Source organism: Fusarium falciforme, chromosome 7 (assembly GCF_026873545.1).
Source record: "Fusarium falciforme chromosome 7, complete sequence".
NCBI classification, from domain to species: domain Eukaryota; kingdom Fungi; phylum Ascomycota; class Sordariomycetes; order Hypocreales; family Nectriaceae; genus Fusarium; species Fusarium falciforme.
In genome coordinates this window covers 2114356-2132637 of record NC_070550.1, presented here as the reverse complement: position 1 = coordinate 2132637, position 18282 = coordinate 2114356, and the positions used below count along the sequence as shown (strand labels likewise).

General features: G+C 52.6%; 6 protein-coding genes and 1 pseudogene across 7 annotated transcripts, besides 1 other annotated feature; 2 read left to right on the top strand and 5 right to left on the bottom strand.

The window, feature by feature from the left end:
• Window positions 1-207: 207 nt before the first annotated feature.
• NCS54_00927500 (Carboxylic ester hydrolase) lies at window positions 208-2017 on the bottom strand (the record flags this gene model as incomplete). Its single annotated transcript, XM_053154627.1, has 5 exons — window positions 208-804; window positions 860-1224; window positions 1280-1435; window positions 1528-1787; window positions 1839-2017. The coding sequence occupies 5 exons, from the start codon at window positions 2015-2017 to the stop codon at window positions 208-210; spliced, it is 1557 nt and encodes a 518-aa protein (XP_053010602.1).
• Window positions 2018-2550: 533 nt separating this feature from the next.
• Window positions 2551-4485, top strand: NCS54_00927400 (MFS domain-containing protein; the record flags this gene model as incomplete). The annotated part of the gene is made up of 3 exons (XM_053154626.1): window positions 2551-2694; window positions 2757-3154; window positions 3213-4485. 3 exons carry the CDS (start codon window positions 2551-2553, stop codon window positions 4483-4485), a joined length of 1815 nt encoding a protein of 604 aa, XP_053010601.1.
• Window positions 4486-5731: 1246 nt separating this feature from the next.
• On the bottom strand, window positions 5732-8068 carry NCS54_00927300 (Hypothetical protein; the record flags this gene model as incomplete). Its single annotated transcript, XM_053154625.1, has 1 exon — window positions 5732-8068. The coding sequence occupies one exon, from the start codon at window positions 8066-8068 to the stop codon at window positions 5732-5734; it is 2337 nt and encodes a 778-aa protein (XP_053010600.1).
• A 2095-nt stretch (window positions 8069-10163) lies between these two features.
• On the top strand, window positions 10164-11986 carry NCS54_00927200 (annotated as a pseudogene). Its single transcript has 4 exons — window positions 10164-10201; window positions 10579-11485; window positions 11560-11730; window positions 11780-11986.
• Window positions 10164-11986: a sequence feature.
• A 332-nt stretch (window positions 11987-12318) lies between these two features.
• NCS54_00927100 (Hypothetical protein) lies at window positions 12319-13998 on the bottom strand (the record flags this gene model as incomplete). The annotated part of the gene is made up of 2 exons (XM_053154624.1): window positions 12319-13725; window positions 13780-13998. The coding sequence occupies 2 exons, from the start codon at window positions 13996-13998 to the stop codon at window positions 12319-12321; spliced, it is 1626 nt and encodes a 541-aa protein (XP_053010599.1).
• A 1104-nt stretch (window positions 13999-15102) lies between these two features.
• NCS54_00927000 (Hypothetical protein) lies at window positions 15103-15705 on the bottom strand (the record flags this gene model as incomplete). The annotated part of the gene is made up of 1 exon (XM_053154623.1): window positions 15103-15705. The coding sequence occupies one exon, from the start codon at window positions 15703-15705 to the stop codon at window positions 15103-15105; it is 603 nt and encodes a 200-aa protein (XP_053010598.1).
• A 1203-nt stretch (window positions 15706-16908) lies between these two features.
• On the bottom strand, window positions 16909-17980 carry NCS54_00926900 (Glyco-transf-64 domain-containing protein; the record flags this gene model as incomplete). The annotated part of the gene is made up of 2 exons (XM_053154622.1): window positions 16909-17650; window positions 17700-17980. The coding sequence occupies 2 exons, from the start codon at window positions 17978-17980 to the stop codon at window positions 16909-16911; spliced, it is 1023 nt and encodes a 340-aa protein (XP_053010597.1).
• Between the last annotated feature and the right edge of the window lie 302 nt (window positions 17981-18282).

The window sequence follows — 18282 nt, the reverse complement described above, 5'->3', positions numbered from 1 at the left end:
GCTGGCCCATCCCGAGGACCCTACTCATTGCTTTCTTAGCGTTGGAGGAACGTAGGATCGGGTAGGTCGTCATGCCAAAGTCGGACAGGAGGGTCATTACTGTCGCTAAAGTTACTGCTAGCAGCTTGATCCTTGCCAGCTCGCTCACTGCCGGCATTTCATCGCCATAAATCTATCAATATACCCGGTTCCGGGTTTTTGGATGAATTAACAGAAGCTGAGGAGGGCCTGCAGCAGTTTACCAAGACCCCCCGCTTCCTTTGCTAGCTCGAATATGGTACCGTTTCTCATGGCTGCTCCATCATCCCATCTCAAGATCTGTCTAGACATACCGCCAATCCCTGGCCCATACACTATCACTTTCTTCTCCACGCCAAAAGCCGGCAAGCCATCCACTCTGTGTACAAACGACAGAACGTCTTCAGCCAGTGATCTAGCCACAAGTTTGTTCTGGGGGCCATATCTCCCCTCATAGTTGCCAAAGAGATAGGCGATATCAAGGATATGATTCGCTCGACCAGCGTGAACACCATCCCACGGGTTTGGCTCGTTGAAGTGACCCAGAACGGAATCTCCCGGAAATGACTCGGCATATTTCACAGATAGGGCGTAGTAGCCGACATCGGTGATGGCTTGAGCGATGCTGAGCAAGGATTCTTCATCCGGCGTGTCGTCACGTATGTTGTAGTGGTCCAAAACTCTAGAAGTCTCTGTTTTCCCCAAGGTCTTGATCAAATGAGTTCGGAAGTTTGTTGTGATGCCTTGTTGGCGGGCGCGGAGGTTGAGGATGTCAAAAATGGATGCCTAAAAAGCGGCATGAGTAAAATTCGTCAATAAAAGCAATCGGGGCTGATCTTACATCAAACTGGCTATCGATGGAAAACAATCTTTTGCACCATCGATTGCGGGACATTGGAGATTCAACCATGTCATTGGTGTCTCCAAGAGTTGCTGCGACCGCGATCAGGTCATGATCAACTGTAGGACCAGCTGCAATCATTTCCTTTGAAGCACTGGACAGCATAAGCTCTGCCGGAATGCTCAATAGGGACTTGATCCGACCTTCAGGAGACTGCTCGTCCAGAGCTAGTGCCTGAATGGCAGAGCTGTAGATGGATTCAGCTGCCTCTGGCTCAAGCGGTTTTAATAGGACAGAGGAGCCTCCAAACAGAATTGCTTGGCTGAACAAGGCTTCCTCGGATTGCATATGGAAGTCGACCGACGCTGTAAACTTGAGGTCAGACACCAGCGCGGTTGGGCAAGGAGGAGTGTTTGTTACCTGCGCCAGCACTTTGCCCGACGAGTGTGATCTGATCAGGGTCGCCTCCAAACCCAGTAATGTATTTCTTTATCCACCGTAGTGCAACTGTCTGGTCTCGGAGGCCACGATTAGGCTTGAAGCCCGCATCTGAAAGCTCTTTCGAAGTCAAGAACCCTGGTATACCCAATCGATAACTGAGGCAGATTAGTAATGGTCTTAGCAGGAGGTGTTGACTTGCTTGAAATTGACTGCTATTATGGGCCTACCCATCTCTCTTGACAACTTGACAATTCGGCTTTGATCGTAATGAGGGTAAGAGCTAGACCCGAAGGTGAAGCTGCCACCGTGGACAAATACCAACACTGGGAGTCGAGGGATGGAGCCCTCGTTGCAGTCCTTTGGCAAGGTGATGTTCAGGTTCAAACCATCCAGGTCGGACATGGGAGGAACATCAAACTTGGGGACGGCCTGTTGAATCAACTCCATTTCAAAGTCAACAGCTCCATGTGGCATGATGACGGGCGGACTAGGCTACAGTCAGCGCTGATAGCTGCATCTTTCATGGACAAGCTCATACCCGTGCCTTGTAGCCGTAAGATGGCCCTCGCTGGGGTAATCCATGATTTGCGCGTCAGCGAATCGATTTTCGAGAGAAGCATACTTGAGACCGAGGCATTGGACGACCCCATCGCCATCTCTAACGCGAATGTGTCCAATGACGGGGTGTTGTAAAAATGAACTTGTCTCGGAAGCCATCTTGGTATCGATATCTACTCAGGGGCATCTGAGAGCCGGTCGTGTCGCAGGAGGAATGAGTACGGATGAGAGATTACGAGCTCCAAAGGGAAAAGCAAGCAAGGGGAGGACGTGCAAGGGCCGTTGGTCTGGGCCTGTCCATGTTGAGCTATTTAACTGCAAATAGTTAGGACGTCACCGGTGCCACTCTTTAGCGCAGTGTGGGGAACAAGCAGCCCAAACTCAACCCGATTTGCTATGCCTGATTGAGCCGGGAATCTGGGGTTCTAACTGAATGCCGAGCAAGACTCATCTCGCTTCCCCATTTCCCCACATTCTTTAGACTTTGGCAGGTGGGACAGCCGTTCGTTCATGAAGACGCGGGGAGATTGACTTGATCGCAACGGGGGGTAGCATAGCATTGGAGCCAATACAGAATGAATATTAAACCCCCAGTGACTCTCGCAACTCGGCAGCTTGAGATTGAACTACCTTTCAAACATCAGACTTCATCAATCATAGCATAGCATACCACCCTCTTCATCATCGTCATCATGGCGAACGACGTTGAACGCAACCTGCGTCGCGCTGAAGATGCTCGCGCAGCCATCGAATTTGAAGATGACCCTCATCGCGCCGCTTTGGAGGATGATCCCGAACACACTGAGGTCAGCTTCAAAACCTGGCTCGCCATTTTTGTAAGTCTCGGTCAGAACCTTAGATACTCAGAGTTGACTAATTCATCGCGTCTCAAAAACAGTCCATGGCTGCCTCTTTTGGTCCTGCTGTTGGCCTAGGATTCACCTGTGTTGCTGCCGTTGTCGTCCAGATAACCAACGATCTTGGGAATGACGCTGATCTGGCTTGGGTTGTTGGCGCCTGGTCTCTGTCGACGGCATGCTCCTTCTCCCTCGGTGGGCCTCTCAGCGATGTCTTTGGACGTAGAGATCTCATTCTCGGCGGTCAAGCTGTTGTAATGATAGGCTGTATCGTGGGCGGTGTCGCAAAGAATGTTGCTACTTTGATTGCGAGCGAGACGGTCATCGGTCTTGGGACTGGCTTCGTCTTTGTTGCATACGCTGGCGTTCCTGAAATGTTGCCCAACAAGTGGCGTGCTCTGGGCGTTGGAATCTTGGAGGGCGGCATTATGGTCCCCTGGTAAGTTGGAACGCAAGCCCTGAGTGCCGACTTGGAAAGCTAATTGTCGGCTTGACAGGGGAATGGTCGGTGTACTCCTTGCAGCTGCCCTATTGGAGTATGCATCATGGCGCTGGATCTTCTATCTCGGCATCATCGTCGAAGGTCTCGCCCTCGTTGGAACAGCCCTGTGTTACTGGCCAACATCCCGACCTCGTGGTGACTTTGACAAGACTCGATGGCAGCAGTTCAAGGAAGTCGACTGGATCGGACTCTTGCTCTTCACCCTCGGCCTTGCAACAGCTCTTGTTGGTCTGACCTGGGGTGGTAGCCCAGACCATCCCTGGAAGAGCGCGAGTTCCATCGTACCCATTGTTGTCGGGGTGGCGGTCGTTGCCCTTGCGTTCGTCTATGATTTCAACTTCGCCAAGGCCCCTCTGTTCCCCGCGAAGCTCTTTCGCATGTGGCGCGGCTTTGTCGTGCTGCTGGTTGGACTTTTCATCTCGGGCATGAATTTCCATGCCATGTCTGCTCTCTTCCCTCAGGGATCCCTCTTCATGTTCACAACGGATAGCATCCAGATCGGACTCATCTCGCTCCCGACCAACCTCATCTCCACGATTGTTGGTGCTCTTGTTCCCATCTGCGCACACCGAATAGGCCATATCAAATGGCTTTTCGCGGCCGGCATGGCCTTCCAGGCCATCTTCATGGGTGCCAGCGCCGCTACTGTCAACCCTAACAATAGGTGGGCATGGACTTTTGTGCCAGCCTTTGGCGTTCCCATGTTCCTCATGGTCACCATTCTAGGCTACGCCATCGCTAGTCTACATGTTCCGCACTCGCATCTGGGAGTAGCTATGGGACTCCTAGGGACTTTTCGTTCAGCAGGTGGCGCTGTCGGAAACGCCATCTTTAATACTGTGTTCCAGGACAAGTTCCGCGCCTTTTCAGGAGAAGAGATCACCAAAGCAGCACTCGCAAGCGGTCTGAACGCTGCTGATCTTGGTGCTATTATCCCGGGAACTATGGCTCACAACCTTGGCGTGCCCAATTCTCTCGACGGAATTGAAGGCATGACGCCCGCCATCGCGGCAACTCTTCGTTCGGCAGTGCGCCTTGCTTATGGCCGCGCTTTCCAATTCGTCTTTTACATCACCATTCCCTTCAGCGTCGTCGCTTTGATCTGCTCTTTCTGGGTCGAAGATCCTGAGCCTTACATGACGAACCACGTTCAGTCGGCAATGAACAATAGAGTGAATGAAAAAGTAGGCTTGAAGGATGGCTTAAGCCAGGATGGAGTCGAAGTGGAGAACGTGGAGAGAGCGCGGGAGCCCAATACTATCGGCTAGGTGAATTGAGTGTGCAGAACGGCCATTTCCGTTAGCGGTTGCACACCAGGGGAGCGCTGTGCATGGGCGATTGAGCGTTTTGGTGGTAGTCCTCATTGCGGATCTGACCTATGTAGATTGAGTGCAAAGCCGGCTTTAGGTATGCAGATGTTTCTTAATTCCAGAGAGATCTGGTCGGCCGCTTATTGGGACAGTGAGTGACAACGCAATATAGCTACGCCATCACTTGGGAATTAGACCATACCCATTGAGCAGAGCTAATCCAATTTCAGGAAAGAGTACCGGTAGATGATCCCCCCTGTACCTGCACCGCGTCGTCCCTTGCTCGGATAGAGTGTCGTTGGGCGGGACATGTGGGCCACTTTGCGGGGGACGTTCGGACTTGGCTGGGTGTGATAGTGGGACAGGAGAAAGCAACCATCTGCATGTGGGACGGTTCAAGCTCTGTTCGTTTGCTAAGCGTTGTGATGAGCTTGCACAGATCATGGTGATACTGTAGACAGAGGAGCACAGCCAACATGTGACAATCTAATGCGCACCACTACGCAGTAGACGGACGGCGATTGACTTCAACATGCCGTAACGTTGTGGACCAACAGACTCATTGCGGATGTCGTGGGATTAGGCAATGGAACAGGGATGTTTGATGGCAACCTGAATGGGGCAGTAGAAGTTAAGGGAGTAGCAAGGTGACTTCGGCCATAACAAAGAAGCGCATATCCATTATTCTTAAATTCCTTGTTTTCAATGACGAGTTCGCAAAAGATCGCCAGCCACAATACCAGAAGACACAGTCATCAATCCATGACAGCATCAAGCCTTAATACCTAAAAGCAGCGTGACTTATAAATACACGGAGCTGCGCAAACACCTACGCTGAGGAGAGCTAAAGACGTACACAGCCCAAGACAATTAGGGCTGTTACGAGTAGCCAATATCAATCTAAGACTCTACTTTCAGATCACACAATAAGACACAGACATGGAAAGAACGTTTAGTTCTAAGAAAACATATAATCTAAATGTATACATAGGGAAAGACATAGTAACAAAGCTACCCTGAGAGGTTTAACCTTTTATGATGTAGCTAGGTCTAAGTGTTCCACCACAGGCAGTAGAAAGGCTAGAAAAAGAAGGTCACTTTATTAGCATGGGTTATGATGCTATAATGTGTTGATAATGTGTTCTTTATTATAGTTGATGCCTGGCACTTGATGGGATAACTGAGCCAGAAGACCGTAACTAAGCTAAAACGATATATCCTTAGCCGGCTCATAAGCGGCCGCAATCAGTCTCACGGCGACAACCTCATCGACTGATCCTGTTGGCTCAAAAGCATCGCACAAGTCTTTGTGCTTGCACGCTAGCTCACCTATTCTATCCTGTATCCTATCGAAAAAGTCCTCCACGTTCGTGATCAAAGAGGAGCCATCGGCCATCGTGGCCATGATGTGGAGGAAGACGGCTAGTGCAGGGTGGCGTTTGGTAGTCTCCTGGATGGTGGAGAAGTGCTCCTCCATGCGCCCAAACTGCTCGAGGGTGTCAGAAGACGAAGGAATGAGGTAGGTGCCCTCTAGGGACGAGAGTGGGATGATATGACGCCGGATCCGGCTTGTGAGAGCCCCTGACCCCTCTGGCGATGCGCCGGACTCCGCCTCAGCTGCCGTCCCTATGGCTGCTGGAGGCTCGTGGATTAAACCGTCCAGTGTGGCCTTGGCCTCTTTAGCGCCGACTTGTTTTTGCAGGTCTGCATGCTGCTCGGCGAAATGGTACAGAAGGCGCCTCCAGACAAACCGTTCAATGTATCTAGGCTCGATGCCTTGCATTAATCCCGCTAAACGGACAAGGACTAAGAAGCCATCCATAGGGTACGAGAGCAAGGGGTTCTCCTGAACTAGAGAATGAGACGAGCAGAACGCGACCTGAAAAGCTTCCTGCAGGGGCATGTTGTCATTCACCACGCCAGCTAGCGGGCTGCCTACTGGCGCAAGTCCGGCTCGAGCAGATATCCCTGAGAGCTGGGATAACTCTCTGCAACACCATTCCAGGCTTCTTCTTAGGCTCTGAGAGTCCGATGGCTCCGCATTGTCGATCAGATCCTCGAGTGTTGTGCAGAGTGTGGAGAGAAAGACAAGGAATACGATCTTCTGGTGAAAGCGGTGACCGTACACTTCTCCCAATTTTCCCTCCCATAGGTTCCGGTTCTCCTGGATCTGGAGTGACACTAAAGGCAAGGCTATAGTGACACGGTCGCCGTTGGGCAGCTCGCCTGCCTGGAGGAGTAGGAATGCGCAAGCATCGCAGCACGTGATGGGAAGTATGACATCTGTCTCTGGATAGTTTCCGAGGACGAAGGGGTACTTGTGGCCAGCACGCTGGCCGGGTTTTGGAAGATGCTCTGTTTCTGCCTCCTCTGGGCTGGCCCGCAGCAGTAGAGTCTGGATAGAGTTGGGCTCTTTGCAGATTGAGCAGGTGTCGTACAGCGCGAACTGGATGCCAGGTTTTGAGCTGCGCTGACCCTTGAAACCAGGAAGGAACAGTAAGTCCGTGTATTGTCGCCTACCATCAGCGGTTGGCGTGCGATGCCCTAGCGGGCTTCGTCTTGGCCCTTCCTGAGCGACAGGCGAATTTAGTGGCGCAGAAGACATTGGAGTGAGTATCGCTGGGGTCACTGGTTCTTCATAGCTGTAGAATCCCATCGTCGACAGCACCTCGGCCAACGTTTCTTCGAGTTTGCAGGCAAGCTCCCAGTGGGCGTTGACCCTTGCTTCGAAACAACTCCAATTCTGCACATGATGAAATCGAAGCTTTAACCTGAGAGTATTTGTTTCAAAGTGTGCAGATTCGCCATGGGTTTGGGGTAGGTTCGCCGTCTCCTGAGACCTTGAGGTCGCAAGATGGTGCCAAAGATCCTCGGGCTGCTGGTCTGATACTTGATTCTCTGATACTGCCTGTAATAGACGAATGATTGTTTTCTTACCCTGGGAGTCGATGTCCTCTCGCTCCCAGGTGGCCACTTCGGTCATCTTGTGAGTTCGACGGGCAGTCTCCAACCACAGCTCGATCGAGGAACTTTTACCACGGGTCTTGGCCGCAAGTAGGATCACGTCCAGAGCGGCGTAATCTGACAACAGCTCAACAGTCTCCTCTTGAGACACGGTATTGTTGTAGATGGAGGACATGTCAAATTCTTTTCCCCCTGGAAGCGCCACAACGTCTCTCCCAAGACTGGTAGGCTTGGGAACTTTCACGGCCGATAAGTCGTCGTAAGTGATCTGGGTCAGGTCTTCCCATCGTGTTGTCGGCCCAAAAGACGTGAATCTAGATTGCTCCGAGAGCAGGCTAGCAAAGGATCCCTTGGCTTGGAAAACATAGACCTGGCCGGTTGTCACATCGTGGAAGAGGAAAACGCAGTGTGGGGCGACGGCGAATACAGACATGCCAACTGACACGTTGCATTCAAACGGAGAGCGAAGTCGGTAACCAAAGAGAATTATGACGGAAGCGGTGCCATGCAGGCCGTGGTTTGGGATGGCATTGGCGAACTTGTTGACAAGGGGCTCCTCGATGTAGCCGTCGGTCATGAGGAACCAAACTCTTGCTCGTTGTAGATGGCATCTACTCAGAGTGCTCTCGACAACGACGGATGGATCCGTCCCGGCGCCGGCCTCTAGGCGCCTGAACTTGGTTGTAGAAATGGACCCATAGGATTTGCTGTCCCACGGCAAGACATGGGATTGGGAAACTAGGGTGGTTGGCTTAAGCCGTTTCGTCATGTAGTTAACGACGGTCTTCTCTTGGTCCAGGCATCTCCCTCTCGTACTTCCGGATATGTCTACAGCAAACACCAGAGGAATATTCCGGATTTCTGTTGGCACATCGGCATCTACAAACCCGCGAGAGTTTGACGGACGAGACGGGAGCTGAGCCCATTCTCGATGGAGAGCTGGTGCCGGCGGAGCTCTGGTACCGACGTATGGGAGAGAGAAGGCTGGAGGACTGGCGGCAGTAGGCGACGACCTGGCGATGCTCTCTTGTCGAGACGAGAGGAGCGGCGTTGCAGGGAATGGAAGAGGGGTGCTGGAGTTGGGAGTCAGGCTTCTCGGGGACGTATCATTCACACTAGACGCATTTAACTGCGACGAAACCCGCAGGTGCTTAGGCCGGAATCCTAGAAAGAGTTAACTTGATCTGCCCTCGGGAACTGGTAGGAGCAGCGGAGTATGGGGAACCAACTCTCTCGAAAGCCTCGGAGAAGCCTCGTGCCCCCTGTCTTTGGGGTAATAGGCTGATCTGGAGTGAGAGACATGGTCAATGTGTCTGAAACTGAGCATGAAGACGAGAGCAGTCCGCTCATCCAAGACCAGCGAGCGCAAGAGAGGAAATAGCAGGTAGCGTGCGCGATGACGACGCCCAATGCGAGTAAACTGGGGACTTGAAATGAGGCGTCAAACAGCTGAACCTTGACTGCAGCCGCAGCATGTTGTGGTGGTGCGCCACGACCACTTCCCATTTTATCTGCATGCTGCCTCGTTGGCTCTGTCGCCGTGTATCTGCATCAAGGTCTTCCGGCTCAGTTAACCCATCAAGGGCCGGGCTTCAACTATAATAAAGAACACACTATCGACACATTATAGCATCATATCCCAATGCTAACACAGTGGCCTTTTTTTTTAGTCTTGTTGCTGCCTGCAGTAGAAGACTGTATCTGCATCACATTAACCGACAAACGGTGAGTAATCGGGATGCACTGTGGGTGTGACTGGAGGCGCGTCGCAGCCCTGGTCAGTGAAGTATTGCCCTGGGCGAAAGATCGAGGGTGACTTGGTCGATGGCGCCGAAGGAACCTCGACTTCGCCGGCCGCTGCGCCCCAGTGTTGGCGTTGACCCTGCTGCTGCGTAGACACACCGTAGGGTTGGGACGAGTCAGCCTGAGGCTGTGACCTGCTAGATTCCGCCTGTGGCTGATGTGTGTTGTTGTTGTCAGTTGTTTGGTCGCCTTCTTCCAGCCAGTGAGAATGATGCTTGTTGGCGTATCGCCGCTTTCTCGCGGGCCTTTGATGGTGTGATTTCGTCGTTTCAGGGCCTTGTTGTGACGTGAAAGAGGCATCATCGGCGCTAACACTGGTGGAAGGTTTGAATCCTCCAGACGATTGGGACGGGGCCGGGGAACGAGAATGGGCGGAGTGATTTTGAGAGGCGTCTGGGACATCTAGTTGCTGTGCTTCCGGGCTGTCTTTTTTGGCATTCGTATCCTTCCGCGACAGTGTTGATGTGCCGTCCCTCATGCTGGCCGAGCTGCTTTGGAGAAGCCCGGCATCGTCGGACTCGATCCAGGAGGCGTCTAGAGGACGAGCCGCAGGTCTGTGATTTCGACGTCGAATTCCCATTATGTTAGGTTCAGCGGGCGGGGAAGTTGGAGATGATGGGGCAGAAGGGAGAAGCTCAAGACCGGCGCCTTAAGTAGGTAGGCAATGGGTGGCTGAGCTGCGCCCAAGGCTGCCCAGAATAACCAACACCCCCTCACGATGTGCCCCAAATCGAGGTGCATTCCCCGGATTCTTCAACTAGATCTGGGTGAGGACTCTTTCTGCCCTTACCTAGACAAAAATTGCATGTTTATGGCGTGTGAAGCGCGACTACTCCATATCCACATTCTCACCCTGCCAGAAACTCGCCATGGCGCAAGTGCACAAGGGCAACTATGCCCCGGAACTGTTAGTCGATCAATCGATCTCTTGGAGTCTTTTCCAAGATGTATCTTGCGGCTAATTGTGAGGCACTAGAGAGCACGCAAAGTCGATTGCAATGTCCTTCGAAGGCTTTCGCCAGTCTCATCTATCAGAATTCACTGACATCATCCGCATCACTTGCCAGCCGGGGTCACGACCATGCCTGGAACCAAGCCTCACTTGCCAAGCCGACATTCACTCACTTGTGAGAGCAGGATCCTTTTAACCTCATGCCAGAAGTGAGCGACCCTGGACTGACTGATACCAGCCAACAGATTTCAATTCTCCTCACTATCAATTCTTGTTCGTTAGCGCCTCTGACATCTCACAAGTCAATCCTCTGACTCACCTTACCTGTCAAGTTTCGTATATAAACACCTCGTGCACAATTCCTTGGACCAGATGCCGCCCGACTCGAACAAACTGCGCATCTCTAGTGCGTGCCTCGAGAGTCTCGCAAAGCATCTGATGCTACCCGCGGCATTCATCTTTTCCCTTACCCGACACTACCTGCCAAATGGGCGAGGATCTCGCAGGCTTCAACTTGCCGACTCGACTACGTTCGACTCCTGGTATTTCCTACCGGTTCGGGTACAGGTCAAAACAGGAGCTTCCGGTCCGGCCGGGGACGACCAGAACTCGACTCAAATGAACCCTTTTCACAAACTCCAGCTACCTGACGTACAGCTAGACATCCATCGCTCATGTGTCGGCATCTTCTCCCGCGTCGACCCCACCTCGAAGCGTTTCACCTTTGTGGCCCTCGACTTTATGGATGGCCGTTGGCCCGGGGTCGCCCTCGAACCCAAAGAGCGTATCACTGAGGTGTTTAAGAGGCGGGCCAAGGCCGAGAGCCAATTTGGGGGGGATTACTGTGTGCATCTTGTCTATCTTAGTAGTGCCGCCCGCTGGTGGACCAATTCGCTCAACAGCGTCAACGAGCAGCTCATTGCCTACGAGCAGAAACTGCAGATTGAGCTGGACAGCGAAGGCACAACACCGGAGCCTGTACTGACCGGACTAAGCAGGGCGTTGCACTCTATCGCAGCGCACCTGCAGCGCTATCTGTCGGAACTGAAGTCGCTGCAAGCAATCGTGATAGAGTTGTCGACGGATTATAGCACGGTTCACGAGAGAGAGATCTCGACCGGTGCTGTCGGAGACTTTGAGCAGGCCGCTCGTGGCTACAACCAGGTCCTCTCACAGGTAGAGGCGGCGCATGAGTTTGCAGTAGAGCTCGAGAAGAAGACCCAGAATATCCTAGCTCTGGTAAGTTGATCAGTTTTTGCGATTGACGGCTTCCGTTAGGGCGATTTGGGACTCGGTATCTCACCACAAAACAGCTCTTCAACCGCATCCAGATCAACAGCGACAGACTACTGGTTGCCAATGGGCAGGCCATGCAAGCTATTCTTAAAGCTATGCAACAAGATGCCAGCCTCGGACGCAAGATGGCCAAGGAATCACACACCCTTGCGGAGGAGATGAAGAAGGACAGCGTTGCGATGAAGACAGTGAGAACTCTTGATCAAGACAGTTGACTGACGCTGACTATGACTAAAGATTGCCGTTGTCACCATGTTCTTCCTTCCCGGAGCTACTTTTGCTGTGAGTACCTTAGGCTCGCATCCTAGCAAGACTAACGTAACGCAGGCACTCTTGTCGATGCCGTTCTTCGACGACGAGGAGTGGATGGGCCACGCATCGCGACTCTGGATATGGGCTGTGCTTTCAGTACCGACAACTGCCGCTTGCTTTGTGTTCTACAGAGTATGGCGGAAGCGAGCGTTGAAGCCGGGGTACAAAGAGGAAGATGGAATCTCTCTAGAGAGCCCGGCAGTGTCTTCAGGTGAAGGTGGCCATGGAAATTGATTATTCGAGTCAGAGGACGCTTGCATAGAGGGAGCTCTCAAGAAGCACGGTAGACGTTTAGAGAGCAAGAGAGCTGCTTAATGGCCATAAACCTCAAAGGACCTTTTGTCTTAATACGCCATCGTCTTATTACAGATCATAGTTATATTCATTCAATCTAACCATCATAGCCGCCAATATTCCCAAACACGTGCAAAAGAGTAATGCCTCTCAAAGTCAACCATGCGCCATTACAAAGGACCCCTTCGATCTCGGAACATCTCATCATACCACATCTTCTCACCCTCTTCCGGCGACCACGTCCTACACACAGCCTCAAAGCTCGCCTCTTCAACACCCTGGCCATGCTTATACAACCTCGGCTTCGGGTTCACGTCATACGTCTCTAGCGCGGTGTACACTACCTCGCCCTGGGGAAGTTCCACGGTGGACAGGCGCCAGGGCTTCTCGGCTGCGATGCGCGCGTTAAGGAGAGGCCGGAGATAAGGAAAGAACCACGTTCTGTCCCACCACTTGTAGCGACGCGCCTTGGCGCCGTCCTTGTGCGCGTTGTGGTGCACGATGACGGGGATGGCTCGCGTGTAGTAGTCGGCGTAGAGAGGGAGTTCGCCCCAGTTGAAGTCGTCGTCACCTCCCAGATTCTGCAGCGGGTTTGTCGCGTTCTTGATGTCATCAGGGACGCCGTGGAGACGGGCTGGGTAGATACCACGCTGCTGGGAAGCCTTTTGGATATGAGTCTCGTTGTTGAGGGTGATGATCTCGCCATCCTCTTCCTCAAAGACAGTGGGGATGAAGAGCTTCTGGGTATAGTCGAGTCCAACGTGGTATTCGAGCTCCTCCTGGAACATGCCGATAGAGGCATCGTCCCATTCTTCTCTGCGGCGAAGCTGCTGTCGGAAAATCTCCTGCTCAGCGAGGATCTCGGCAAAGATGCCCTGATCACTGTAGAGATGCGTGCCCTTGGCCTGGAGCTCATCCATTCTGGCCCTGACACGATGAAAGTACCGTCTCATGTCTCCGACTGGACCAATCATGCTGCCGCTGTTGAGATAGCGCGGTCGGTTCTTGGTGTACCGCAGAGGGTCCTTGTCCGTCACGTTGCCGTACAGGTCCTCTCGCAGGGGGCTCTGTGGCAGGGAATCGCAGTGGAGGATTGAACCGGACTGGCGGGGCGGGAAGCACTTCTTCTGAGTCGACACGATGATGGTTTGCTCCATCGGCACTTCCCCCTTGCCCAACCACTGCTCTGCGTAACGCTCCTTGGCCTGCTCGTTGGCCTCGTAGTATCGCTTGATGAGCACGTCAGCCGGCAGCTGGAACCAAGTGTCGGTCGAGTCAGCGACGACAACAAGGTCACTGTCCCTGAGAGCATTGGGACCCGTAGCATTGGGGCTAACAGCCCAGTCGAGGTAGTCGATAGTGCCGATAATCTTGTCGAGATGGGAGCCAGCATGCCACCCTCCGCCCTGGTAGTCCTTGCCCCAGTTGACAATGACGGGCGCGGGGAAGCCCAGCGCGAGGGCGCTTGATACTGACTTGCACAGGTTTGTGCTCGGCTCATTGCATGGAAGGATGATCTGGAGACGACGGTGCGTATCAAAGGGCACTGGAGTCCTTCCATAGTAGCGACCATGGCCCTTGAATTCCCTCGTTAGCTATCTCCCGTTTGTGTGTGGTTGATGACAACGTACCTTCAAGAGCATCGTGAAGAGGACGCCAGGCAGAGTAAGAACCGTGCAGACCAGCAGAAAGAGCCCCTTGGTCGACAGCCGGAGTAATCTCCGCGGAACAAACCTGCTACCTGGTGCATGGCTGCCAGCGGTGATGAGCTCGGCCTTGGAGTCGTTCGAGATGGCGCTGTAGCCCCGACCCGTAGGGCTACGAGACAGGCTTGCCTTGAGAGCATTCATGGCTGCAGAGGCTGTAGGATGGATCAAAGCTGAGATGCCCATCACAAGTCTTCTACTTAGTGCCTATATATGTGCCCGCCAACTAATCCAGGGCAGAGTCGTGGCAACTTCTGCGTCTCGGCCCTGTTGGTTCAATCAGTCTCATTCTTCTTGATGGGAGGGATAAAACATTCAAGGTGGCGCTGCACCCCTTTGTTCCTGCATTGTTGCCAGAGACAGGAGACCAATACCCGGAGTTGGGGTGGTTGGCTTCCTCATAGTTCACGACTAGCTTTGCTTCTTCGATGTGCGCTCGAGAGCTATCGCATGGGAATGTCAGAAAAGCATGGACCTTGCCACATCCTATCAGGACCGTTACCGATAGAATTGCCACGCCAGGGGGAAGCAGTAGCCGAGATGTACTGGCGGTAGGGCAGACGGAAATGCTGATAGCTGTAGGGAGGGCTTAAATTCCAACTGTCTCACAGCTTTGCGGCAGGGCAGCTTTGGCATATGACATGTCTCACTGCTGCAAGGGCATTGGAATTGTGTCTTGTACCTGCAGTCGCAAGATTAGAGCAAAAGCACGCTAGAGATCTGCCCTTTTTTAATCAAAGGATGTGATTCATTAGTCTAATGTCCTAGTCTTCCTCCGCAAAACCAACCTTGTGGCACGCAACGGGTGGCTAAAGTTCAGCTGGACCACTAGGGCTGCAGGAACACCGCCCTTGAGTCTCCCTGCATTCACTCAAGATATGATGTGTCTGACTGCATGAGTCGACAGGCCACGCTAGTGAGACAAGATCTCGATTACTCTAATTACTCTAAGCTACAGCATGCATAAGCTACAGGGTGGGCTCTTGTGTCAACATGCACAGAAAACAAGTGTTGGTCAAAGGTTGGTTTCATGTACTGTAAGTGAAAGCGTATGTTGGTCTTTGCCATTAATTTGAATGCTCATTAATGCTACGAATATAGACGTGTCATTCTGCCAATCCATGCAACAAAAATATGCCTTAAATGAACCCCACAAGAAAGCGAGCGAGTCGTCCTTCATTCCAATTTGTAGGGCAATCCCAGCACCCCTGCATCCAACGTGCGCAAAACTATCGGGATCTCCAGCCGCTAGAGATCTGGGGTGAGAGGATGATCCGGGGGTGGGAGATCAGCATCCGTAGTGGGGGGAGGGAGATCCGAATCGCTGGGGCTGTCGAGTATAGGGTGAGGCTCTCCCAAAGGTTGCTCCAGAGCATCATCCTCAGGTTCCTCCACAGCCTCGTTCGCGGGCTGCTCCGAGGTTTCGTCCTCGGTTTCTTCGATGGGCTCTTCCGGCTGTTCGGTAGGGCTGGTGACTCCTGCAACGCACACGCGACTATCTGGGTCGCAAACAGGAGTCGAGCCTGAACACTCGGCATCCGAGATACAACCAACACATCTCAGAGTGATGGGGTCGCAGAGGTCGTTCAGCCCGGGGCAGTCGTCGCTTGAAATACACGCGACGCAAGTCAACGTGTCGGTGTCGCAAATGGGAGTGAACCCTCCACAATTGCTGCTGACGACGCAGCCAACACAGGTGGAAGTGTAGTCGTAGCAGATGGGAGTTGAACCAGAACACTCCGCGTTGGAGAAGCACATGCCAAATGTGCTTTCATCGGGCAGGCTGGATGATAGGGGGAGCGCATCAATGCCCGCGGCCGCGAGGACTGGTAGGAAATAGTTGGGCCTCATTGCGGTAGATCAGAGATTCAAAGAGATAGAGTTGGCTACTGTATTCTTCAACTATTCCAGCGGATCCTTTTGTATGTTGCCACGCGCCCTGTTCCCAAACCAAACATCTAGGCTTCATGGATGCAGACCCCTTTGGAGGTCATTGGATATTTGATGTTCCTTGCAGCATACTCTCAAGACGGGTAAAGATGAAGACAGGAGGTCCAAGACATTGCAGGAATTGAGGCGTAAAGACAGAAATCACGAGGTCGCCATTCACCAGGCTGCGCACGCCAGACGACGCCAAGTGAGCGACATCAAGGGACGGCGAACACTGAGAGAGGAGTTGCTTTGCCTCCTTCCGAATTACTCAAGCCATGTCTTGAATGGCGTATGTTCAGCCAGCCCCAGCCAAGGTATCAAGCCTGTCTCTCCTACTGAAAAAGTCTGGGTTTCGGCTGAGGAACTGGCTTCAAGCAGGGAGAAAATCCCATCCGGAAGAAATCCCCCTGACTCAGCTACGTCAAAACCCCTCCGCGTGGCGTTTTGCCAGGCACGGAAGGGAAAGGTTGCACGTTGATCAACCTGTCAACGTCGGGACTAGCAACGCGTTGCATGTTTTCGTACCTTATGCAATTTCAGCTCGTAAATCTAGTTTCAATACGAAAACGCCATTTTTATCCCTTGACATGTCCCAACAAAAAGTTTACGCATCCGGTTGGTTCTTGGCTGTGGAGGCTGAGACAGATGGTTTGGGAGGTGTGCGTGCTCCATTGCTGTGGCCATGAGTGCAGAAGTCATCCGTAGCCATTCCCTCGAAGAAGTTCAGCCCTACATTAAGCTACTGTATTTGCCATGCAAGCAGTCAGGAATCACCGTGCAGTGGCGATCATCGCTTTCATCGATAGTGCACATGTTTGATGCGCAACTTTGCTGCTCTGGATGTGTCCCTGTCTCACTGTCTGTCCCTCTCCCTGCTGAGTGGCTTTCAGTGGGTAAAGAAGCCCCGTAGGATGGGGCTGCTTGGCGCCTTGCAAGCACAGCTTACGGAAATCCAATTCAATATCTCACAGCTAGGCTTTTAATGTTGAAAGCAATGAATCGATTCATCTTTTCTAAATTGAAACACAAGCGAGCAAAAGCCAGGCAGTCTAATCGTATAATAGAGCCAAATAACGATGCAACTCCCCCACCACCGGAACACCCTAGCCACCCTATAACAGATCACTTTTGGCGGCCACGGTGGATGTAATGCGTCGAATTTCGCAGAGGCATGTACCCCATCATGTTGGCAAAGTCGTTGACGCACGAGTGCCTCTTCCCAATGTGTCCCTTCTTGGTGCTGATGCCGTGCTTCCCACCAGCGTTGATGGGGTGCTTGAGGCCCACGACCTGCAGCGGGCTGTTGCATGTCAACATGGACACGATGTAGTTGAGGGCAATGTCTTCGCAGTTGAACTTTTCGTCAATCAGGTTTCGAATGTCGGTCATCAGCGGGTCGTCAGACGAGTAATAGTCGAGGAACGAGATGTGTGCAAAGGCAAGACCCGTGAGGATCATTGAGTACCTGTCCCAGCCTCTGGCGAAGCTGTACTTGTACTGTCCGTCCTCGCCGATAGTGTAAGAACGCGGGAATGCTCCCACGATGCGGTCCTGGGCATGCTCCTTCCAGTAGTTGAAGATGAAGCCCATATCATCAGGCTCATAGTGGCAGTCGTCGTCGGACAAGAGGATGGCCTGGGTGCGGATTTCAGGATCGGCCCAGAGCTTCATGTTGAGACTATTGCGCGGCGACACTCGGAACCGCACCCTGACATTGTAATCCGAGATGAAGTCGGCTGGCGCTGTCGTGTTGACTTCGTTCCAGACGATGACGACTTCGTGGAGTGTTGGGATCTCTTCGCTCAGGACAAGACTCAAAGTCGCGTTGAGACTATCGGGCCGCTTATACGTCGAGATGACCAAACTGGGACGGGTTAGTCAAGAAGAAAATGAGAGTCAAGACTGAAACATACGTGAACTTGTCGTCCCGGAGATGCTGGTACTTTCTTCTGGACTCGGCCCAGATATCCTCCGACACAATATCCCGACTCTCAGCACAGACAGGCGTATCCAGGTCAATACCCCAACCATTCTGCGGCGCGGTATACGGTCTCCAAGTGATTTGCGGAAGACTCTCGCTATACTGATGTAGCATCACAAGCGAAAAGATGACGCAAAAGACGGCGGCGGCGGCAAAGGCAGTCGTCTTGCGTGAGAACCACATGAGCGAGCTGGAAAAGGTTGCGGCCTTCATGATGACTGTCTGCTGCAGCCTCAGCCGACTTGTGAATCTTGTCGATGGTTGAAAACGAGAATCAAGAACGAAGGAAAGCCGTCATTTTAGTCTTTGACGGGAGGATGTCGCCAGGGGAAAATGTCAAATTTCATGTGGAGCCATGATTCTCCCTTGAATACAATGTGTCGCCCCTTTCCATCACCGAGACCTGCATAACAAGCTTTTTTCCCAAGGTATTCGTTTCATCACAGTGTGTAGTAGATCTCTTCGAGAATGTAGGGAGATGCACAGGGTGGCTACCGTGTCCTTTAGGCCATGCT